The sequence below is a fragment of the Pimephales promelas genome, chromosome 9 (genome assembly GCF_988280905.1).
Source record: "Pimephales promelas chromosome 9, fPimPro1.hap1.1, whole genome shotgun sequence".
NCBI classification, from domain to species: Eukaryota; Metazoa; Chordata; class Actinopteri; order Cypriniformes; family Leuciscidae; genus Pimephales; species Pimephales promelas.
The window spans coordinates 1,234,515-1,258,926 of NC_142777.1; the positions used below are offsets into that span (position 1 = coordinate 1,234,515).

The window sequence follows — 24,412 nt, forward strand, 5'->3', positions numbered from 1 at the left end:
CCCATAGACATTTAAAATGACTGCAGCGTTAATTTTGTGTGAAGAGATTGTTTTATCAATAAAATTAAGCAGTAATTTCACAAACAGGTGAAACCCGACAAACTAGAATATCATGCAAAAGTTCATTTATTTCAGTAATTCAACTCATTACATGTAAAGAGAGATATTTCCAGCCTTTATTTGTTATAAATGTGAATGTGATTATGGCTTGCAGCTTATGAAAACCTTAAATTCAAAAAGAATATTGTGAAAAGGTTTTCATTCGGCACATCTTAATAACCACTATTCATTTTGTATTGAATCATTCATACGTGATTTAATTGTTCATGAAGGCTGGAAATGAAAAACACCTTATATTCAGGTGTGGCATGTTTAACCCTTGTGCATCCTTATGGACATTTTTGTCCTTTTCAGTTTTGTTTTTTTGATCACTTTGCCTGTGTTAAAGCTAACGGCAAAAAAATTGGCACAGGTGTGTATTTTTATTGGAATTTTACTATAAAAAATATTTTTTGCATTAGGTACAAAAAAAATACTCCCTCTCAGCACCTTTTGGACAAAAAATGTCCCCATTGAAACCCATTAAAACTGCCATTTTTAATCCCCGGTTCAGTTAACTATAAAATTATGCAATCTTTGTTAAGAGGCTTTTATTCTGATGGCAAGGCTTCAAAATTTAATTTTTGACTATTTTTTATCAGATGGTGGCATTTTTTTTTTAAGTTTGGCCTATAAAACAAATATCGCTTTATTCCTGTTTTCTGGTTCGGCATATTATAGAGCCAACTGGATGAATTATGCAACAATATTTGTGTGGGTGTGTTGGTATGGAGGTCAGAGTGTGGTTAGTATGCGTGTTGTAAAAAAATATGTGTGTGTGTGCGCATGTGTGTGTTTGTCAGACTGGGAGAGAAAAAACTGCAAATAACAAATCCAATCACAGTGAGCTCCAGTGGGGTTTTGCTGCCACCCAATGGGGAAAATATGTTACTACGCCCAAACAAACTGTTACCGAAAGCTAATTTTTTGAGATATCATCCTCAAATTTGGAACACAACCTATTTATTTTATTGCAGTTTTGAGTTCAACCTGATTTATAAAATATATATTTTATGTAAAATATTTTTTATAAATAATTTTCATAAACTTATACCTATATAACTTTTTTTTTGATTTACTTAGTATTATTTTTTTACTTCAGCAATAATCTGCAAAGGGTCTTCTTTAAAATGATACCAAACTGACAGTTTTTTGACATGGACATATTTGTCCTCTTTTTACCTATGTGTAACTTTTATTAATTGATGCACAAGGGTTAATTTTACAGATTTCCGAGATTTAAGATAACATTTTTCTGGACTCTTTCCCTAACCTAAGTCTCAGAGATCGTGATATCTGGCACTTGTGGAAATGTTCCTGATGGTTTACACTTAATTCTTCATTCTTTCACAGTAAACGTGTCTTTTCTTCTCCACCTGTTTGTCTGACCCTGCTGACCCGATGAGCATTACACTGGCCAATGCTCACTCACGCCTTAACTGCAATTTCTAGTACTGCATTCTTCTTATGGGCATTTAATAATGTTTGCTTTTCAGTCTGAGTTAAATCTCTTTTTGTCTTATTTGATCTGTAAAAGACAAACCTGAATACAAGGTGCTTTTCATTTCCACCCTTCATGAACAATTATATCACTCATCCATGATTAAATACAAAATTAATAGTAGTTATTAAGGTTAAAGTGGTTTGGAATTGGTAAACTATGAATCTGTAATAATTCTGTGTGGATTTGAGATCGAAGCGGGCCGTGCGCACCTCTGATAGACACACGCGTGTCAGCTTCTTCCGCAGGGTCTTCACACGCTTCAAGGCTTTCTTGTTGGCCAGGACTGGGATGCTCATCATGGGGGTCTTGATGTTCGGGCTGGCAATCAAGAGGATTTCTCTTAACCTGTGGAAGAGGATTTCACGTTAACAGGTCATCGCTCTCTAGCATACTGGTACTGAATATAAAAAAACAAGCAAGTTAAATCAATTCAAAAGCAGTTTGTGGAGCACAACCGTCACGGATCTGCGGATACTAGGAACTTTTGCATCCGAACGTCTGTGTAAAGTACATCGGGCCCTTAATCTGCACGTTCACACACACCAGTGACATTGGGTTCGGCCAGTTCTAACGCACTGGAGAAGATCCAGCACAGACGACACTGAACACTATTGGCCAGAACATGTGACCGCCGTCTTATAAACACTGTCTCAGGAACTGTGGACACTTGTGGAAGAGTTCAACATGATGATGAGATGATCAGTGTAACTACACAAACGTCTCCGCTAACATTCAGAAACGTCCAGGTGCCGGAGTCTCTGAAGCTCATGTAAAGGCTCCGCCCTCTTCTGAACAGAGGCGGAGCTCCATTTGCATTAAAAGGGAAACACACACAAAAAAACGGCACGATTTTGGACACATCCAAAAAGGGCATTTAACCCTCAGGTGCTCTTCGTTTTGGAGTCACACTTGTTATCTTCCCTGTCAAAAGTGACCGGACACCTAAAAATGAAACTTTCTTCATCCCAGTAAAACCAATGCGATTTATTTTTGTTCTATAATATTTATTCTTTTTAATTTAGTATTTTGAGACAATTTAATTGAATTTATTAATATTTATGCAATATTTATGGTTTATTTTTGCCATGGAAAAATATATATATTTTTCTACATATATATATATATATATATATATATATATATATATTATTATTATTTTTTTAAATATTAATGCAGTATTTTAGTTTAATATAGAGTCTAGGCCTTCAGAAAAAAAATATTTTTTGAAGAAAATTAGCACCATCTGGTTACAGTATAGAGAAAAAGTGTAGAATCATGGTGTGACCACTAGATGGCATGTATAGCTCTCTATGGAGAGGCATGTGAATTCCCCAGCTGTTTATGAACACATTTTTTGTTGTTGGTGGATTTGAATATATAGTTGAAACAATCTCAAAAACTATTCCTTATAAAAAAAATTGACAAAGAACAAAAATTCACTATTTTTTTTTTATAATTTCCTATTCATTTCCTATGGGGGTCATTTTTGACCGAAGGGCACAAGTGTGACTATTTTTTTAAGACCACTTAGCCTGCTCGGATCATGACCTCAATTTTTTTGTGTGTTCACATTCCCAATGCCATAAAAGTCACCAAGTTTCGTAACATTGCGATGAAGCTGTGATTTTTAAAAATTCTAAACAGAAAATTTTCAGTCAGAAATGACCGAAGAGCACCTGAGGGTTAAAGGGACAAACGGGCAACTTTGACAAGCTGTCATAAATGATCTGGCATTTTGAGCTGAAATTTCAGACACATTTATGATTCACCACAGATTTATAATACATCTTGTGAAAAGGGGCATAATATGTCAACTTTAAAGGAGCTAAACGCAAGTCTCTGAGTTTTTGCAGAACTACGCCCCCTCTGGCGACAAGCGAAACTGCAACCAGAGCTGTGCGCGTTCATGGAGGAACACACACACACACATACGCACGTTTGCACGAGCTGTTCATAACTAAGGAGCATCAGCCGCACACTGTGCGGCACACATCTTTTGTTACAGTCATAATGAGGTAATAGGCCTACAGTAATAAATCTGCAAGTCATTTAAAATATATGAAAGGAAAGGCATTCGAGTAAATTACACACTTGTGTGAGAGGGGGAAACGGGGGTATAGTAGAAAACTTCGGTTTTTGTTTCCATCTATCTCCCTGTGCTTACTGTATCCACTTATGATTCACGTTCAGTTATCACTTTGTATAGGCTATGACCCGTTTGAGCCCTAGAGCAGACCGGAGATCTCTCCGTTTGTTGAAAGCTTCCCGATGTCGACTCTCGTCTTATTCCGACGCATGGCACTGGACAGACAGAAGTTTTATTTTCTGTCTCACGTGGAGTTTGCGTTGGGGTTTGTAATGAGCTACAAGCCGGTCTCTTTCGGCGCCATATACAGATTTAATGAAGTGCACGTCACCGAAAGCAACAGATATGAGCTGGATTTTATTAATCATCGGCTAATTTCAAAATCAGCAAAGACAGCAATAGGAGAGATCGGCAACATGCCTGGTAAGATCATTTCATTTCTTTACTTTTAATGAAGATGGTAGTGTTAAGCGTCTGCGACTTACTTTCACTAATTCACTTTGATTTGCGATAGATTGCGGCGCTTGATGAAGGGGCTCAGCTCAGCTGCTCAGGTGATGCGCGTCGTCATATATGACTAAAATATCATGACATATAGCTTGGTTTCAACAACCAGATGCAACTTGTCCAGTTTCGTCTGGAATACGGCACAGACCACGTCCTCAAGTGGTTTGAGCGATCGAATTCAAATCCGTCTCGAATGCGTTTCGGAGGGCATTTACACCCTGGTCTTTTCACGATCGAATAGCTATCCGATCACAGAAGACACATGAAGTGACCAGGTGTAAACAGCCCCTTTGAATCCATCGTCTACTTTTGTGGAAAGCTGACTAGAGTTGTGTCGCTCGAGTTGTCTTCTCTGATACGGAGAACGGCGGCGATTAGCTACACGAACCTGCCAGACACAGCCAGGCGAGCGTGAACGCGCATGACGTCACGCCCAGTCTCAGATTCGAGCCCGAATCCCTCTTATATATTTCACTGTACAGGATTATAGAGGCGATCGCAGTGATCAAAGAAGGGCTCATTCAGCCCACCAGGCAATTGTTTAAGCATGTATGGGTTAGAAAACGGCTATTTTTAACATGAAAAGTTGCGCAATGCACCTTTAAAGAAACCCTACATTCAAGGACTTGTATAAGTGTGTAAAAAAGGAGGAAAATGGTCTCTACTCAGACATGTGACAGCTTTATTTATAATTGTGATTTATTATAAATGATATTCAGAGGGGAGAAAATTAAACGTATGTTTTGGACAGTTGAGTTAAAATAATGAGTTGTGTGATGTCCCTGTTAGTGAGGTCTGACCTGGGAATGCCGAGTGTGACGTTCATCTCGCCCCTGCCGGCGAAGTGGAAGGTGTTGAGGGTCATCTGTGTGGAGGGCTCCCCGATGCTCTGAGCCGCCAGCAGACCCACCGCCTCCCCGGGGTCACACAGCGCCCGCTGCCACTTCAGCTGCAGGAGGGGCCTGAGTCTGACACACACACACAGGCGGGATTAGCTGAGGTGACGTAGCGCTAAAACACAGCAGTTAAACGGCTAGCGGTGACATCAGAGCAATCCACCTGTCACTAAAGTGGCCACGCCCTTCAGTACAAACAACTTTAAGGCGTGATATAATTTAAACGGATGAGTTATTAAAAAAATTCACCATCTCACAGTCATCATGAAGGGCAAAATTAGCGATATAGACCAAAACCACTTTGTGCACCAGTTTATTTCTGCTGTAAAGTTGGTCATTTTAACATGGGGGTTTATGGGATTGAGTCTGTTCTGCAGCGCCTCTAGTGGCCAGTGGAGGAACTGCAGTCTCACTCACTCAGTGTCGGACTGAAGAGAGAGACGGGGAGATTGCCACTTGATAAAAACAAATAATCAAATTATAAGCAATAACACAATACAACAGAAGAACAAACATACAAATAACTAAAAAACATTGTTATCAGAGATAAAAAAAAATCCTTATGCAGTAAATCACAAACAACTGGAAGAGTTAAAGGTGCACTATGAAATGTTCAGTAAGAAATTTATGACACAGACATTTTTGTCCACGATGGACTAGCAGTGGGGGGAAATTGATTCTTTTCAGTATTGCGATATTTTGCGCACACAATTAAATCAATACAGTCGCGCAAAGTATTTAAATATTTAATTACAAAATTATCTGTTTTACTTTCGGGTTTACTCTGATAATTCACATTTGCGTCGTGCATTCAACAGCAGATTCACATGAAAACGTCTTCCCATCACAGCCGGCTGAACACGACGCTCCGTCTTCTGTCTAATCGAAACTGTGGGTAAATTTCGGTTTTCATCCAAAAGCGTGTACTAAAGACCTTTACATTATTTATATGATTATTCTCAGGTTTATGTTACTCTATTATAGAGCCCGACCAATAAAGGATTTTGAAGGCCGATACCGATACAAATATTTGAAGAGTTCAGATGCAAAAACCTCTAAATGCCATTTGAAATTTTCCTCTAAAATGACCATTTTTATCAAGCTTGTATATTTAAGTTCAGTGATTTCACTTAAATAACAATTTATAGGTAATCTTCATTGCCATTTAAGTGAAATCACTGAACTTAAATATACAAGCTTGATAAAAATTATCATTTTAGAAGAAAATTTCAAATGGCACTTAGAGGCTTTTGCATCTGAACTCTTCATTTGTTGGTTTTAAAATCCGATATATCGGCCGATATTTTTTATTTTATTTTTTCGGTAACGCACAACAAAACATTAACAGATTTCCCTAACATTAGTTATTTGTAGTTATGTATGATTTTTAATTAAAATAATATGATAATGCACTTTAAAAAGAAACTTGTTTCTTTTATTGTAGCAACAGAACAGTGGAGGAACCAAAGCTCATTAATTAATTAACAAAGCTCCTTAAATTCCACTGATGATAGTGGCATTAGCTAGCTTCGTGGTTAGCTAGAATGTGTTGCGCGTTATAAACGAGTGTTGCCAACAGGGGCGGTGTAGAGTGCCCTCTGGTGGACAAACTCAAAACTCCAACATGACATGTTTGAAGCGTGTTTCGTCCATTTTTATTTTATTTTTGTAATATTCATTTATCGGCCATTATAACTGCCGATACCGATAGTTTGGAATCGGCCTGCCGATATATCGGTCTGGCTCTACTCTATCTATGTCTGCTTTATGTTACTCTATTGTATTTAAATAATTGTAAGTTATGTGCTGGGATTCATGTGAGGGGTCTCCAGTTGACGTCATGTCCTCTAATAAGGTCTTTCTACACATTAACTGAAGTGCAAACACTTGAGGATAATGTTCACAGAATTAAATGTGACATTTGAAGTGAGTCTTATTTTCTTCATTTTTTGTGACGCCTTTAAATATAATATAGGGACGTGAATCCCGAAACTTGCTGTATCGTAATATGTTAAGAATCGCAATAATGGCCCAAATATCGCGAAACTATTGAATCATCACATTTTTGCCAACTCCCACCCTTACAATGGACCTATGTTTAACTTTTTGTAATTGACGCACAAGGGTTAATTATTTTAGTAACTTATTTAAATATATGGAAACTCCTAGTTTGTGTACCAACAATAAAAATGACGACCCGGTGAGAGAGTAACCCATCACAGCAGATGTACCCCAGGAACCCGATTCACCCACATCAAATGTTGCTGTGGACAACGGACTGATTCTAGAATGGCCCTTTAACCCTTTAATGGTTCACATGACCTCTCACCTATCGGAGTCCACGGTCTCAGAAGACACCGGAAACTCCTGCTTGACGTTGAACTGGTCGAGGTAGTTCTCCACGATGGCCTCGAAGGTCTCGGACACGGAGCCGAAGCAGATGTCGGGCCGGTGAACAGCCAGACACGGGTCAGGGCAGCGAGACGTCTTCTTCAGATACCTCCTCCGGCCCGCCTCGTCCAGAGCCCTCCACCGCTCCACAAGCTAGCAGCACAAACACCGTCAGACGCATTACAGCACAGAGACATCATTAATGAAATATTACAGGTTTATTATCGGTGCACATCATTATTGTTCTGATCATCTCGACTCGTCTCTGTTGAAGAGGGTGGGGCTATAACCTGTCACTCACATGAGATCAGCCAATGGCAAACGACACAATCAAGCCCCGCCAACGTGTGTTCTTGTTGCTTGTTTGTGACCCGAAACTGATTTTTTTAATAATTTATTTTAAATAAAGAAGTCCAAGAAGCCTGAACTTTTGTCAAACTTGAATACACAGAAAAATGTAATGGACTCGAGGAGTTTTGTGGTTACAACTTAAAAAAGAAACAAATCCTTCCCTTAGGAATGAATTGAATGTGAGGAATGCTTCAGTGAATTGAGAATCATGTGTAATCTAAAAATCCCAAACATTTATTTTATAATGTTTACATGTGTATCTGAACGCATACGGAAGAAAAACTGGCTTTAGGACCCAGAGGAACAGCTCATCTGCTGCACAGAGAGATATAAGGCCATCTAGAGGCATGAAATATCATCTTACATTATTTATTTCCCACGAGAGGTCGGCAAAGACTCCCGATGTAAGATATTTAGAGCTGAATTAAAAGGGTTATGTCTGAAAGTGTGAGTAATTTTGAATTTAAGGATTGTGCTTAAATTACTCTTTATTTGTTATTAACCCTCTGGGGTTGTTCGGCCCAAATGGACCCGAAGAATTTAAATACATTTTTTTTTTTAAATCACAGCTTCCTCGGAATGGTCCGAAATTTGGTGACTTTGTTGGTATTTGGTATTTGAACACCCAAAAAAAATTAGGGACAGGATGTGAATAGTCTAAGTGGTTGTAAAAAAAATAGTTGGGGTGTTGGGGTCCAAATGGACCCGCATGGAAAATGAACGGGAAATTGGCAAAAATGTAAAAAATACTGAGTTTTTTTGTGCGCACAATCTACAAATCAGCCACGATCTTGAAAAAAAGCACACAACAGTGAAGGGGTGAATCTATAAAACATCAAGAGTGCAAAACAGACACATCCACTTTTATACACACAAACCAAAAATTTTTTATGTAAAAATGCGTGTTTTGCATTTTTAAAATGCTCAGTTTGTCCACCAGATGGCATCCATCTCATTTCAAAAATTGCTTTTATGAGGCCTAGGCTTGACTCTAAAATGAAATACAGCTTTTAAAAAAATAAAAAATATATTTTTTTTAAAAATATTTTTTCTATTATGTTCAATGGGGGGAAATCTTGTCAGAATTATTGCATTAATACTAATTATAATTTTTTTTTTTTTTTTGAAATTCTCTCAAAACACCAAAAAAGAAAAGAAAAAATATTATAAAAACGAGTAAAAAAAAAAAAAAATCATGATTTTTTTTTTTTTTAAATATGAATCCCGCCCTTTGGGTCCATTTGGACCCGAACATCCCGAGTGTGACTCTGAAACGAACAACCCCAGAGGGTTAATTGATCAAATCTAGTAATTTAAAAGGTAAATAAAATAAAAAAATAGAACAACAACAAAAAAGTACACGTTTAGGGCTTCGGGTCATTTTGACCCGTGAGGGAATCCTGTGTTATTCTGGAGAGGTTTGAGGAACGCGGCGGCTGTGGTACCTGTCGAGAGGCCGCCTCTCTCCCGTTGGCCAGATCCTGCACCTCCAGCTGAGACTTCAGCTTGCTCATCTTCTTCTGTGAGAACAGCAGAAAGCCACCGTCTCGGGGAGAAACACGTTCATGTTTCGCCTTCCATCTCTTAATGGCTTTAAAGTGATTAACCGCTTCCTGTGGGTCCATCTTATCCAGGACTTCATCCAAGCACTTCGACTTTCTGATAACCTAGAAAATAATGTACGGTTAAACCGCGTCGTGTGTAACTCGTTACAAGCAAACGGAGTTACATAACCAGATTACTGAAGAAACACGTCTGTACGGCCACCTCGTAGTTGTCTTTGATGAAGGGGAACTGGCGCGGCTGTAGGAACTGGATCTTGGGGACGTCGAGCCCGTCTTCCCCGTACAGAAACTGGACCACGCTTCCATCACTGTCCCGCACAGTCAGATCATACTGGACCACCAGACCCTCCAGATGCTTGATCACACACCTGAAACACACCAGCACATCAGATCTCCCGACAGAAGAGTGTGAAGAGCAGAAGCGAGACCCAGATCTACCTCTGCAGATAACCAGATCGACTGGTTTTGACCGCCGTGTCCACGAGTCCTTCACGACCGGCCATGCAATGGAAGAAGAACTCCTGAAAACAGACAGAGAGACACCACTTACATACAGTGACTAAAGAAACTATATTTGGAGATTTTCAGATGAAGATTTCATGTTTCAAGTTTGGCTGAGATACAACATCTAATCTGATTTTGCTTTTTGAAGATTGAAGATTGAAGCTTTTTGTTTGATATTTTGGCCTTGCCCTCCTTTTCTGTGGCCATCGCTTCCCTTAAAGTTTATTTTTCTATTATACCTTGCCTTAATCCATGAGCTAATAATAATAAAAAAGCATTTACAATAACTAGTTTGCTTGTGGTGCTGTGGCAGGACTCAGATCAACGCTCTTAAAGGAGTCGTTCACTTTAAAAAAACTTTTGCTGATAATTTACTCGCCCCCATGTCATCCAAGATGTCCATGTCTTTCTTTCTTCAGTGGAAAAGAAATGAAGGTTTTTGATGAAAACATTCCAGGATTTTCTCCATATAATGGACTTCAATGGGAACCAAACCAGTGTTTCCCCTAGAAATTTTTTCAGCAGCGGTGCTGTTAGGTGCCGGAGGTTGTTACCAAGCCGCGGTGGGCGGGGCGGGGTGGGGCTGTGGGCGGGGCGGTGTGCGGTTTGGGGAATTGCACCTCCGGGAGAATTTTTTTTAAATAACCCCTTCAACCATGAGTTTGAAAAATGTAAATACATTTTCCATACACATTAGATCCATCTGCATGACAAGTTCCATCATTACGCTTATTCACTGCGTCCTAAACCTACGCCTTTGTTATTGTAAGAGGTTAGCGACCCCTAGCGGCGGAGAAAAATGCATAATGTAGCTTTAATGATATTTTGACAGTTAAGAGGTCGTTATACTATAAAAAATAACCTGTAAGTTTTAAAACTCAAACTAAAATGTAGAAATTGATAGGGGAAAAATGAAACGTCACAACCCAGAAAAAGATTATTTACAATTTATTGAACATTTTTTCTTAATGGCAAAGGCCACACCCAATCTGTGAGCACTTAATTTTTCTGGGTTTTTCATATGTGTGTGAGTGACAGTGATACTATTTTATGTTTTTGCAAGAAGCCTTATGCTCATCTAGCCTGCATTTATTTAATCAAAAATACAGAAAAAATAGTAGCCTAATATTGTGAAATACTATTACATGATGTTATTTTTTAATAATAAAAGAAACTTTAAAAAAAAGAGCAGATATCATCATATTAGAATGTAGGGCTGGGTATTGACACAAATTTCACAATTCGATTCGATTTCGATTCCGTTTCGATCCAATATTAATTATTTTTGATATCAGACAGTTACAATAAATGGCCATTTTTCTCAAGGAAATCAAATCTCTTAACTAATGCTGTAAACTATGGGAGTCTAGTTGTAGCCTATAGGCTTCATTAGCCTAATATGAAGGTAATAATGAACTGTTTTGTAGCTATACAAACACTTAAATTACACTTTTATTTATTATTATAATAAGAAGATTATATGAAATATAAACATTTAAATCATAAAAACTTGCCAGATTTATTCAAATATGCATTAAATATTGAAGAACATTCAGATTATAATGCATATGTAATATGGTGTATATATTTAGCAAAATGCTCCTCTCTAGAGTAATTTTTTCTAGCTGACTAACGAGTTTATGTGGGTTTTCTGAGGTAAATATGACGATAAATGACATTGATTAGTTTAACTGACGTCTTTCCACGGTTGAAACGCTGATTGAGTGAATCAATGTGACATGATCCGGATTTGGATAAGTTGTCCTCTATCTTTAACACACTTTCAGACGCTCATTCATGTTTATTTGGCGCTGTGACTGGTATTATTAAGCCGGAAGAGAGATCAGGACTATGAGCAGTAGGTGATACTTTCTCGTCCGGCTCATGGAAACAGTTCGTACCGCTTTCTCCTTTCCACAAGTGCTCGCTGTCCCGTGGAGTCTCTCGTTGCTATGCAACCTTGAACAGAGGCGCGATTGGATAAACGAGCGCGCCGCCACCGCGTCACTTCTATTCTGAGTGGAGCGCGTATGGCTTATTTAAATTAACGAACGGCCCCTTATGGCAACGTGACATTAGCCTAATCGAAAATATTTCCATATATGGCTCTTTCCTCCGTTCTTGTCAACAAGTGGATTCAGAGCCACATTAGCAGCGCTGCCGGTCGCCATGTCTGTGTTTTTAGGTGTATAAGTGAATTAAGTGAATGTCATGATATTGCTGATCATGAAAAGATTTTGCGCCGCTGCTGAATACATTGTAGAGGAAACACTGTACACGGTTCAAGGTCCAAAAGACAGTTTCAGTGCAAACTGTTCAAAGGGCTTTAAACGATTCCAGACGATGAATAAGGGTCTTATCAAGCGAAACGATCGCTCGTTTAATAAATAAATAAATAACAAAGTTTACGTTTTATAGACCAACAACACTGGTCCAGAAGCACTTCCTGTTTCAGTTTGTAGCTGTTTTCTTTATTTCACATGTAAAGAAAACATCTTAAAGATGTTTGTTTAACTTTTTGATTCAGTTTTACATGTTCTGTTGGTTGTATTTTATCCCAGCTTTCATGTAGTGTTAAAAAACTGAAACAGGAAGTGCTTCTGGACCAGTGTTGTTTACATCTTGTGAAATGGCTCTGTTCTGTGATGAGTGTTCGTGACTCTCCTGTTCGAACTCATTCATCAAAACGAACGAATCTTTTTCCAAGTCATGAATGACACGAAAAAAGATTCGTTCATTCTGATAAACGAGTTCGAACAGGAGAGTAACGAACACGCATAAACTTAAAACACACATAAACATTTGAGCTTATAAAACGTAAACATTGTTATTTATTTATTAACTAAGCGATCGTTTCGCTTGATAAGACCCTTATTCATCGTCAGGAGTCGTTTAAAGCCCTTTGAACAGTTTGCACTGAAACTGTCTTTTGGATCTTGAACCATTTGGTCCCCATTGAAGTCCATTATATGGAGAAAATCCTGGAATGTTTTCATCAAAAACCTTCATTTCTTTTCGACTGAAGAAAGAAAGACATGGACATCTTGGATGACATGGGGGCGAGTAAATTATCAGCAAAAGCTTTTTAAATATGATCATCTTCTTTACCCCTAGACTGATGCGGGACGTAACACAACCCAGTCTGAACGCACCTGAGGCTTGATCCCTGTCAGGAACCTGCCGGTCACGAATCCTCCGGAGCGCGGCTGCGGTTCATAGGGCTGAAAGCAGGGCAGGGATTTCCCAGAAGGCATCAGCGGTGGCCGGCGGCCCTCCAGCTCAATCTGGCCCAGTAAGCAGGAGATCTGCACATGAACACAGGAACACGGGTCAGACGACGATCACAATACCAACCAGACAATACCAACCAGGGATCAAACAATATCTTAATGGGACTGTTAAACTAGTTGATAATGTGATTATCACAGTCATGTTTTTCTGTCCCCAAATCTAAGACCCCTTGAAGTAATAAAGTCTTCTGTTATAGCACTTAAGGATGCGCAGGAACCGTGCAAAAGTAATACAAAATCTGCTGTATTCAGACCATGGACTGTATAATATGTGTGTAGTGTGTGTGACGTCACCCGTAGTGTTTCTGAAGAGCATTATTGAAGCCTAAAGTGGGCGGAGCCGCCGTCGCCATCTTGGATAACCGTAAATGTGCAGCGAGGCGAGATTAGCTAAGGTGACGTAGCGCTAACACACAGCAGACAAACTAGAGCCCGACCGATAAAGGATTTTGGAGGCCGATACCGATACAATTTTTTGGGGGTTTTAAAACCCGATATTCCGATATATCGGCCGATATTATTTTTTATTAAATATTGTTGGATTTCACACACACGTGTAAAAGAAAAGCTAACATTTCTGCACAAGATACGTTTGGTACTTTTTCTCTATGTCTAAATGTTCACTCCTCGCAAGTATAACTTACATTTTACAATGCAGGGACTGTAACTAGAGATATGCTAGTTATAAATACAGTAATCATTACTTTATATAGGCAGAAAAAGTTCATTGTGGTTTCCAAGCTCATTAATGTTAACGTTAGCGGTCTTCCACTGATCATAGTGGCATTAGCTAGCTTAGTCTATGATGAGCCATAATTTAGCAATAGATAACATCATACTGCAAATTGTAAAACATACATTTTCAATATAACAGGCCAAGGAGAGATGATTGTTTCGTCTGTTTTTATATTATTTTTTAAATATTAATTTATCGGCCATTATAACTGCCGATACTGATATTTTGGAAAATGCCTAATATCGGCCGGCCGATATATCGGTCTGGCTCTAAGACAAACGGCTAGCAGTGACATCAGACCAATCCACCTGTCACTCAAGTGGCCACGCCCTTCATTATGCACAACTTTAAGGCTTAATATAATTTAAATGGATGAGTTATTAAAAAAATACACCCTCTCACAGTTTTCATGAAGGGCAAAATTAGCGATATAGACCAAAACCACTTTTTGCCCCAGACTGTGCACCAGTTTATTTCTGCTGTAAAGTTGGTCATTTTAACATGGGGGTTTATGGGAGTGAGTCTCTTCTGCAGCGCCTCTAGTGGCCAGTGGAGGAACTGCAGTCTCACTCACTCAGACGGGTTTAGAGAAACATCACCTGCATGGTGTTGACCGTCGAGCCCTTGGCCCCGGACTGCACCATCAGCTGGAGGTTGTTCTCTGGGAAGGAGCGATGGAGACCCAGCGGCATGCACACCTGACGGCGAGAGGACACCGTTAGGAGAGCGATCGAGCTTCCACAGCGAGACATTCTGATATGAGCTCTGATTATTAAGGGTCACCTTGTTGATGCTGTTGTTCACTTGATTGACCTCCTCTTTGAACTTCAGGTCCACCATGTTGAAGTCTCTCTGGTCTGTGTTGAGGTGTGCGTCCTGCCAGCGCTCTCGGGCTTCGGCGTCTCCGGCGGACGCGGGCAGGTTAAACGCGGCCCGGAGAGCCTGTGTTCAAACATGAGAGGTAATGAATATTATACCCCTCATTCTATATTGGATATCGTTAAACATCTTTGACACATCTGACACTTTATTCAGAAGCGTTTCATCATTTCTTCTTCAACCCAAAAACGTAAAATGTTGATTTAAAGTCCCCCTGTGGTGTAAATCCAGTGTTTAATGTTGTTTATGTGTGTATGTGGTGTGTTTAATCCGCTTTAACACATTTATTTCCTCCTTAAAACTGCAGTGAACCAAAGACAGTCTCAAAAACACGCTTTGGTGTTTCTGACGTCACAAACCACCTTGTAGCCAATCAGATCAACGTGTGATCATCAAAAAGTGAGTGAGTGTGGGCGGGGCTCATTTGCATATTAATAGAACCACGCATACTAAATGAGGCAAGGGTGTCGAGTTACATTCAAGATATTTTAAGGTATTTAAGACATTTTCTTAAGGAAAAAACTTTTAAAAATGTCATTTTAGTGATCAAAGATGAGTTTTAAGGGATAAAATGATTGACTACAGGGTGACTTTGTAAAACTTTTTTTGCCCTTCAGCAATAGTCTTTTAAGTGTCGTCTTTGAAGTCTGTCGCTCTAAAGCATTCCCACTATTTACCACAGTTTAAGTTGGAAATTTTATTTTCAGGTCTATGCTCAAAAAGAGAATAAATGTTTTATAAATACATCGTAAATATAATTTAGCACCATAAAATTCCCTATAAACGCAAAACATAAAATAAAAACAAAATTGAACTGAAATACAGTACATTCATCTCATTGGAAAATAAATGCATAAAATAATCTGTAATTTTTCGACAGGCGAAGAGCACCAGAGGGCTAACAGCCACGCGTCGCCACCTACTGGTGTAATGATGTAATTGATACAATCTTTATTTGAGGACTCAAGTTACTTTCATAAGAAATATGTACTATATTACAGTTCGATAATATTTTTTATTTAATATTTCACATTTTTAGGGGATTTTATGGTACTAAATTATATTTACGCAGTATTTATAATACATTTATTTACTTATTGAGCATAGACCAGTGTTAATATTCGTCAACGACATTTTTTCAGAAAAATTAGACGGTAACTAAATAAAACCTAGTTTTAAGAGACACAAACTCTTTACAAAAATGTATTGACATTTTCTCTATTTTAACCATAATTGTTGACACCAGTGTTTATATCTGAACAATAAACTTTTACCCCAGCGCTTCTGTGATAATATGAACTATTATAAGACTGTCAGTGAAGCGGTTTTATATCTACACATGACGACGGCTCTGGATCAGGACACACATCTGAACGCTCCTGTGATTATAGGTTTGTCATTTAGGGATATTTAGGAATAAGATGGAGTGTGTCTGAATCAAGATTGCGATCTTTTAACGATTAATCGTGCAGCCTAGCATATATACATGTTTTAGTTAGTCACACAGTTCGATGGTAATGATAGAGCGATGTACCTTGGAGCCGCATGAGACTGACTCCTGGATCATTTTCCTTCGTAGTTTGTTGGCTCCATCTTTGACGAGAATGTCCTCCACACCTGTCAGGAGCACACGAGAGTCAAACACAAGTCCTCAGTCTGAGCGTGAGCGAGGCGAATATGAGCAGTGTGTGATGATGTGAACGTGTGGTGTTGTCAAAAGTAGCGACTTCGGTACCAAAAATTTTAAAAACTGCGCCGCTTTGAGCGCTGATGACTGGTAAACTCCTCTGATTGGCCGTTGTGTTCACAAGCTCATCTGTGATTGGCTACAATGATCAGCGGTTCAGAAACATGTTGTAAATGAACTTCAGCGAGCGCTTGCCAGACACACACATGAGCGTCTGACAGCAGGAGTCGATCAGCGCTGATCACTGTAGCCAATCATAGATGAGCTTGCGAACACAACGGCCAATCAGAGGTGTTCATGAGTCCGCTCAATGGTAGAGTGGGCATGGGGCGGTGTGTGTTACCCAGGGTGTGTGTGTGTTACCCAGAGTGAAGCCGCGGTAGAGCTGCAGGAAAGCGGTGAAGAGTCGCGCGAGGCAGCTGAGCAGTTTCCCGCTGGTCTGTCCGCCGTACAGCTCGTAGCAGCAGTGGACCAGGCCGTACGCCGAGCTGCCGTACTGAGCCTTATCCAGAACCCCCATCAGGAGCTCGCCCTGACGGATCACCACCTGACACACACACACACACACTTCGATTTGTCTCAACATGATAACAGGAGAGCTGTCGGCCAGTAAATGGGAAAACAAAGTCAAATGCGTTACTTTCTTTAAAAAAATAAATGAGATATTTGTTGTATATTTTAAAAGTAATGCATTACTTTACTGGTTACTTGAAAAAGTAATCTGATTACATAACTCTTGCTTGTAATGAGTGACCCCCAACCAGTCCCTCCAGAAAAACGCGATAATGCGATCGCTGAATTCAATGCAAAATCAGCCAAAGTCCGCATATTTATGCGGGGGCCGCATTTTTTTCAAATACGCCGCACTTTCGCCACATAAATTGCCGATTTCCGTGCAAAATATGCGGGGTTTGCATAATTTCATAATCCTCGCATTTTCGTTGCAAAAACGTCACATTAATCTTATCAGAAAGTTGAAAAAAGTTGCGTTTGCTTCACATGAGAGCAGCCATTTCCCCCTGTTTCCATGGGAACGTTATGAAGTGACGCAATTACGCGACGCCAGACAGACTCGCGGAGGCGATTGACATCTCACAAATCGAACTCGTATAACGGTCTGTCACACGTTCTACCGTCACATCGTTACTTAATAAACAACATAAGATAAAAGAACTATAATCAATCAGAAATGACCCGCACACATGGGGTGTTCGAGGCGCACATATAACACTGCAGAGAGTTCTTAAAGGGGCCACACCTTATTTACACTAGTTACAGTCTGAAATAAAACAAGATGAGAAATTAAATATTCCCAGCACTTTCTATGATGTAGTATGCTTGCTTATCAAAAGAATTAATAAGAAATGACTCTTACATTAGCCTAGTGAGAACAGCGTGTGGGGGGAATCACTTTTTTTCTCTTTTTTATCAAACCACAATTTTTGCAAATTCCAGCAATTTCATTGCATAAAATTGAATAAATATCCCGCATATTTCATCGCATTTTTAAAGAAAACGGGCCGCGTAATCAAGGATTTTTGCCCGCAACAATCACAAAAAAAACTCAGCGTTTTTCTGGAAGGACTGAATACTATTATGGTAAATGTTATATATAAAGCGCAAATTTTTTCACAAATTTTTGGAAATTAGCATCACAAAATCAGTCATTTTGATCGCAAAAATCACACAAAAAAAATCGTGAAATCCTGGAGGGACTGCCCAACATACCCCGTCCATAGAGGCGTTATGCAATAATGGGGTTATGCGAAACGGCTTTACGAACAAGAACAAATGTAGGCCGTGTACAGAGCAGTTTCTCTCCTCAAACTGTGTATAGACTGAAGCCCTGTCAGTATATTCACCTGGGATTCACACATAGACTCGGGACTGTATCCGGGCACAGATCTGGGAGGCTCCTTCACCCAGGCTTTACTGGGAATCTTCGCCTTTCCCGTCAAGTTTAAAGGGATGCAGTTTTCTGGGATGACGTTCAGCAAGAGGGTTGACACCACCTTGAAAACACAACAACGACACATTGGTTTTAATGTTCAAGTATCAGTTTTCAGGCTACTGGGAGAATACATTCGGGAGTCTCAACACACACACCACCGGTCAAACCCTTGGGATCGGTATGATTTTTCAGTAAGAAGTCTCTTATGAACATCAAGAGAACCATTGTGCAGATAGCGGAGTGTGTGTGCTGATGATGTGAGATCACCTGTTTCCCGGTCCAGAGCAGCACGGGTTTGATGAGCGCGGGCCGCAGCAGCTTCACCCGGCCGCTCCGGTCCGTCAGGCCTCGGTAGACGAGAGCCGTGTACTGATCCCGTGTGAAGAAACACCCGCGGATGGTCATGCTGGAGCCGGACACGATGTGGTCCTGGATCAGGCCGGCCAGCGGCTTCCCGTCCTGAAGGAGAACAGCAGGATCAGTGAAGCGCTCACAACACACAACACACAACCCTCAGCTGCTCTTCACGGGTCGGGCAAAAATACATTTACTGAGAAATATGTACTATATTACAGTTCGATAATATTTTTTATTTAATATTTCACATTTTTAGGGTATTTTATGGTACTAAATTATATTTACGCAGTATTTATAATACATTTATTTACTTATTGAGCATAGACCAGTGTTAATATTCGTCAACGACATTTTTTCCGAAAAATTAGACGGTAACTAAATAAAACCTAGTTTTAAAAGACACAAACTCTTTAAGAAAATGTATTGACATTTTTTGTCAACAAATAAAAACTAGAGGAAAATGTTAGATAGTGACGATTTGGGAAGTGATCCAGAACTGATGTCCTGCGTGTGTGGTAGATGTGCATGTACTGTAACGTGCTGATCTACTCAGCGGCCTCATAAAACGTTAAAAAATGTAAACGTCTAGGAGAATGAGTAGAGCAGACATATACATCTGAGTAAGAGTGACAACGCAAAAAAAAGAGCTGTATTAGGTTTTCTGCGCACAAGCGTGCAGCCAATCACACACACCATACAGCGCGCGAGTACTGTCTGAATGGACAAATACACACAACTTGCACACCCCTTCAAGTAAAGTGTTACCACACATGGTAAATGGACAAAAAATATATTTTGGGGTGAACTATCACTTTAACACGTTAACCCTCTGGGGTTGTTCATTTCAGAGTCACACTCGGGGTGTTCGGGCCGGGATTCATATTTAAAAAAAAAAAATGATGATTTTTTTTACTCGTTTTTTATAATATTTTTTCTTTTCTTTTTTGGTGTTTTGAGAAAATTTCAAAAATAAAAAAAATTATAATTAGTATTAATACAATAATTATGACAAAATTTCCCCCAATTGAACATAATAGAAATAAAAAATAATAATAATATAAAAAAATATATATATATATATATATATATATATATTACGGAGGCGTATTGCATTCACTTGAAGAAAAAAAAATCTACTCTGTTTTTCTGAATTGACGAGTTAATTTTTCATGAGAAAAAAAAATTTGCTCTGTCTTTCTGAATTAATGAGTTAATTTTTCATGAGAAAAAAAAATTTGCTCTGTCTTTCTGAATTAATGAGTTAATTTTTCATGAGAAAAAAAGTTTTTGCTCTGTTTTTCTGAATTAACGAGTTAATTTTTCATGGAATTTTTTTTTTTGCTCTGTTTTTCTGAATTAACAAGTTAATTCAGAAAAAACAGAGCAAAAACTTTTTTTCTCACGAAAAATTAACTCATTAATTCAGAAAACAGAGAAAAAAATATTTTCTCATGAAAAATTAACTCATTAATTCAGAAAAACAGAGAAAAAAAAATTTTCTCATGAAAAATTAACTCATTAATTCAGAAAAACAGAGAAAAATTTTTTTTTTCTCATGAAAAATTAACTCATTAATTCAGAAAAACAGTAGATTTTTTTTCTTCAATTGAATGCAATACGCCTCCGTAATATATATATATATATATATATATATTTTTTTTTTTTTTTTTTTTAAAGCTGTATTTTATTTTGGAGTCAAGCCTAGGCCTCATAAAAGCAATTTTTGAAATGAGATGGATGCCATCTGGTGGACAAACTGAGCATTTTAAAAATGCAAAACATGTATAATCTGAATTTTTTGGTGTGTTTGTGTATAAAAGTGTGTTTGTGTGTGTGTGTGTGTGTCTGTTTTGCACACTTGATGTTTTATAGATTCACCCCTTTACTGTTGTGTGCTTTTTTTCCAAGCTTTTTTTTTTTTTTTTGCCAATTTCCCGTTCATTTTCCATACCGGTCCATTTGGACCCGAACACCCCAAGTGTGACTATTTTTTTTACAACCACTTAGACTATTCACATCCCGTCCCCAATTTTTTTTGGGTGTTCAAATACCAAATACCAACAAAGTCACCAAATTTCGGACCATTCTGAGGAAGCTGTGATTTAAAAAAAATTTTTATTTAAATTCTTCGGGTCCATTTGGGCCGAACAACCCCAGGGGGTTAACAAGATTTTAATAAGTATTCATAAATGTTGAAATGAACATGAACACAGATTAATGAATGCTGTATAATTGCAGTTCGTTAGTAGTTAATGCTAACTAAAGTATTTAGCTAATGTACGGTGTTACCAAAAAAAAAAAAACATTTAATGTAAACTTTTCTGGTGAAAGCAGATCTCGAAGCGCACTCACCTTGGGCACGAGGTACTGCTGGTCCGTGCTCACGAGTGTGTAGGCCTCGGCCCGGCCCAGCTCGCTCTGGGGGAAGTGGGCGTTCATCTCGTCCCCGTCGAAGTCCGCGTTGTAGGCCTTGCAGTTGGAGTAGTGCAGGCGGAGCACCTTCTCCCCGGGCAGGATCCGGGCGTTGTGGGCCTGGATGGACGGCCGATGCAGAGTGGGCTGGCGGTTCAACAGAAGCACGTCCCCGTTCCTGATGTGGCGATTCACCTGAAGGAGACATTCCTCAATCCATCAGATCCTCAAATAATGTTAAAGGAGTCGTTCACTTTTCAAAAAGCTTTTGCTGATAATTTACTCGCCCCCATGTCATCCAAGATGTCCATGTCTTTCTTTCTTCAGTCGAAAAGAAATGAAGGTTTTTGATGAAAACATTCCAGGATTTTCTCCATATAATGGACTTCAATGGGAACCAAACGGTTCAAGGTCCAAAAGACAGTTTCAGTGCAAACTGTTCAAAGGGCTTTAAACGATTCCAGACGATGAATAAGGGTCTTATCAAGCGAAACGATCGCTCATTTATTAAATAAATAACAAAGTTTAAGTTTTATAAGCTCAAATGCTCGCCTTGCTCTGTTCTGTGATGCGCGTTCGTGACTCTCCTGTTCATCAAAATGAACGAATCTTTTCCCAAGTCAACTCATTCATTTAGTTCGTTGAATGAACCAAATGACTCAGAAAAAGATTTGTTCATTTTGATGAACAATTTAATTTAATTTAATATTTATTTATTAAATGAGCGATCGTTTCGCTTGATAAGACCCTTATTCATCGTCTGGTGTTGTTTAAAGCCCTTTGAACAGTTTGCACTGAAACTGTCTTTTGGACCTTGAACCATTTGGTTCCCATTGAAGTCCATTATATGGAGTGATATATGGATTATATGAATGTTTGTCAAAAACCTTAATTTCTTTTCCACTGAAGAAAGAAAGACATGGACATCTTGGATGACATGGTGGCATGGCATTTTAAAGTCGACAGTAAGCGTCATTCAAAGCTACTATGTTAAAGGTGCACTGTGTAATTTTAAGCTCCATCTAGTGGCGAGTAGGGCTGGGCAAAAAAACCCCGGATTTTTCAATTAATAGTTTTTTTTTTAATGTTGTCAATTCAAAATCCATTCAAGAATCGATTTCTTCCATATTTTTGTATCTATCCCCCCAAAAGCCAGTGTTAGTTTTCCTCCACTGTTCACAGGCTTGCATGTTACAGCTGATGCTGGGAGATTATATGTGTTTTATCTTAAACATTAAATAACATACAATCAAATAAATATCAGTGATTGTACAACGCGTCATGTAAAGCCTATCCGGATCGCACTGGTGTCGGTTCGGCGGACTCACGATCTTCATGGGCATCTTGTGCTGGCCGGTGGTGGGCGTCATCAGCTGCTTGGCCACCGCCTCCCTCTGGGTGGCGCTGCTGCTGCTGAGGATGGTGCGCGAGCCGTCCTCGTTGATCACCATGGAGGCCCCGGGGTGCACATCAGGCCCGTTCAGCACCGCCTGCCGCAGCTCCTTCACGTTCCAGGGCGTCACCGGCTGCGGGTACGTCAGCTTCGTGGCGAACACCTAGAGGACACACGTCAAGGCAGTCTCAAAGCCTCACATTTCAATCATAAACCGTCCCACATGTGTCGTGATTATGAAGGTGTCATGTCAGTCTTATGCACACCCCTTCAAGTAAAGTGTTACCAAATATTTATTTTATTTAGTAATGTCCTGCCTAAGCAGTTTCACATTACGGCTGTTTACATACACACATCAATTACCCTTAAGTTGGACGGTTGAGGTGAACTGTACTTATTTTGTCATCTGAGAAGCATGTAATATCATATATAGGCAGAATAACATCCAGTCCGCCTGACGACCCAGAGTGGGTTTATTCTGCAATGCTGATCAGCTGACCACTCATTATCCCGCACACATCACACAGAACCACTAGCGAAAGCTAAAGTCAGCAAACTCACCATTGGTATTCCAATCTCATTGGTTTCGATGTACATATCAGGGCAAATGACAGAGCGCGCAGCGAAGTCCACACGCTTCCCCATCATGTGCTTCCTGAACAAGCCCTCCTTCTTCTCCAGGAGCTGAGGGACACATTCAGAAGAGACCAACATTATTTCCCAGCTCATGATGTGTTCCTGCTGTACTTCGCACACTGACCTGACGGACGCCGGGGAACTTCTCGGTCATGAGCTTGTCCATGTCGCTGTCGAACACGATGTTGACGTGGCTCTGCAGGCGGATCCAGGTGCTGTACAGCTTGTCTGTGAGAGTCAGTCCGGTAATGCCCACTAAGAAGGACTGATCGATCTCGCTGGCCTCCGTCGCTTCATCGCACTGAACAAACCACAGATTAGCCGACATTTGATTCATGTTCACATCGACACACGGAAGCCACAAAAATAATGTTTTATTAAGTCATTTGTTCAGGTTAATTTGTAAAGAAAGGCAACACGCCTGCATATATATCCAAACGCGCACACCTATAGATGAACATGTGATACGCATGCGGCACACATCAGCGTCTCACAGATTCACAATTTGACGAAGATGAACGTCCAGAACACATTAAAAGTGTTCAGTAAAACAGTGTCGTGCCCCAAAGATAACAACTAAAAATCAAAACTAACTTTATCTGGACGATAACTTTATTCTAGCCCAACAGTCTGTTATTATTGTAATCTCCTGTTCTCACTGTAAAGCTGCTGTGAAACATCTATATTGTTAAAAGTAGGGCTGTGCAAAAATGAATTGCGATTAATCGCATCCAAAATAAAAGTCTGTGTTTACGTAATATATTTGTGTGTGCTGTATATAATTATTTTGTATATATAAATACACACACATGCATGTATATATTTAAGAAAATGTGTTATTCATATATAAAACATATATATTTATATAATATAGATTATGTATTTATATATATATATATATATACAGTATATACAGAATTTAAGCGCAAATAATTCTTAAATATATACATGCATGCATTGGTATTTATATATACAAAATAATTATATACAGCACACACAAATATATTATGTAAACAAAGACTTTTATTTTGGATGTGATTAATCGCAATTAATTTTTGCACAGCCCTAGTTAAAAGCACTGTATAAATTGACAGATAATGCACACACACGGCAAACTGATGGTTGGTTGCCCATTATAGGATGTTCAATTGCCAATACTGATTTACTG

General features: G+C 39.2%; 1 protein-coding gene across 1 annotated transcript in view; it reads right to left on the minus strand.

Annotated features, from left to right (window-relative positions):
- polr1a (RNA polymerase I subunit A) overlaps window positions 1–24,412 on the minus strand; it is a 42,251-nt gene that overhangs the window by 6,874 nt on the left and 10,965 nt on the right. Inside the window, exons 10-26 of the mRNA XM_039653780.2 lie at window positions 23,369–23,545; window positions 23,170–23,292; window positions 22,544–22,771; window positions 21,156–21,410; window positions 18,714–18,905; window positions 18,358–18,507; window positions 16,859–17,042; window positions 16,343–16,425; window positions 14,713–14,871; window positions 14,529–14,627; window positions 13,056–13,208; window positions 9,838–9,920; window positions 9,602–9,767; window positions 9,280–9,501; window positions 7,422–7,636; window positions 4,997–5,164; window positions 1,813–1,948 (exon numbers count right to left, since the gene is read on the minus strand). Of these exons, the coding sequence (XP_039509714.2) occupies window positions 1,813–1,948; window positions 4,997–5,164; window positions 7,422–7,636; window positions 9,280–9,501; window positions 9,602–9,767; window positions 9,838–9,920; window positions 13,056–13,208; window positions 14,529–14,627; window positions 14,713–14,871; window positions 16,343–16,425; window positions 16,859–17,042; window positions 18,358–18,507; window positions 18,714–18,905; window positions 21,156–21,410; window positions 22,544–22,771; window positions 23,170–23,292; window positions 23,369–23,545 (2,793 nt within the window). The remainder of the gene's footprint in view (window positions 1–1,812; window positions 1,949–4,996; window positions 5,165–7,421; window positions 7,637–9,279; window positions 9,502–9,601; window positions 9,768–9,837; window positions 9,921–13,055; window positions 13,209–14,528; window positions 14,628–14,712; window positions 14,872–16,342; window positions 16,426–16,858; window positions 17,043–18,357; window positions 18,508–18,713; window positions 18,906–21,155; window positions 21,411–22,543; window positions 22,772–23,169; window positions 23,293–23,368; window positions 23,546–24,412) is intronic.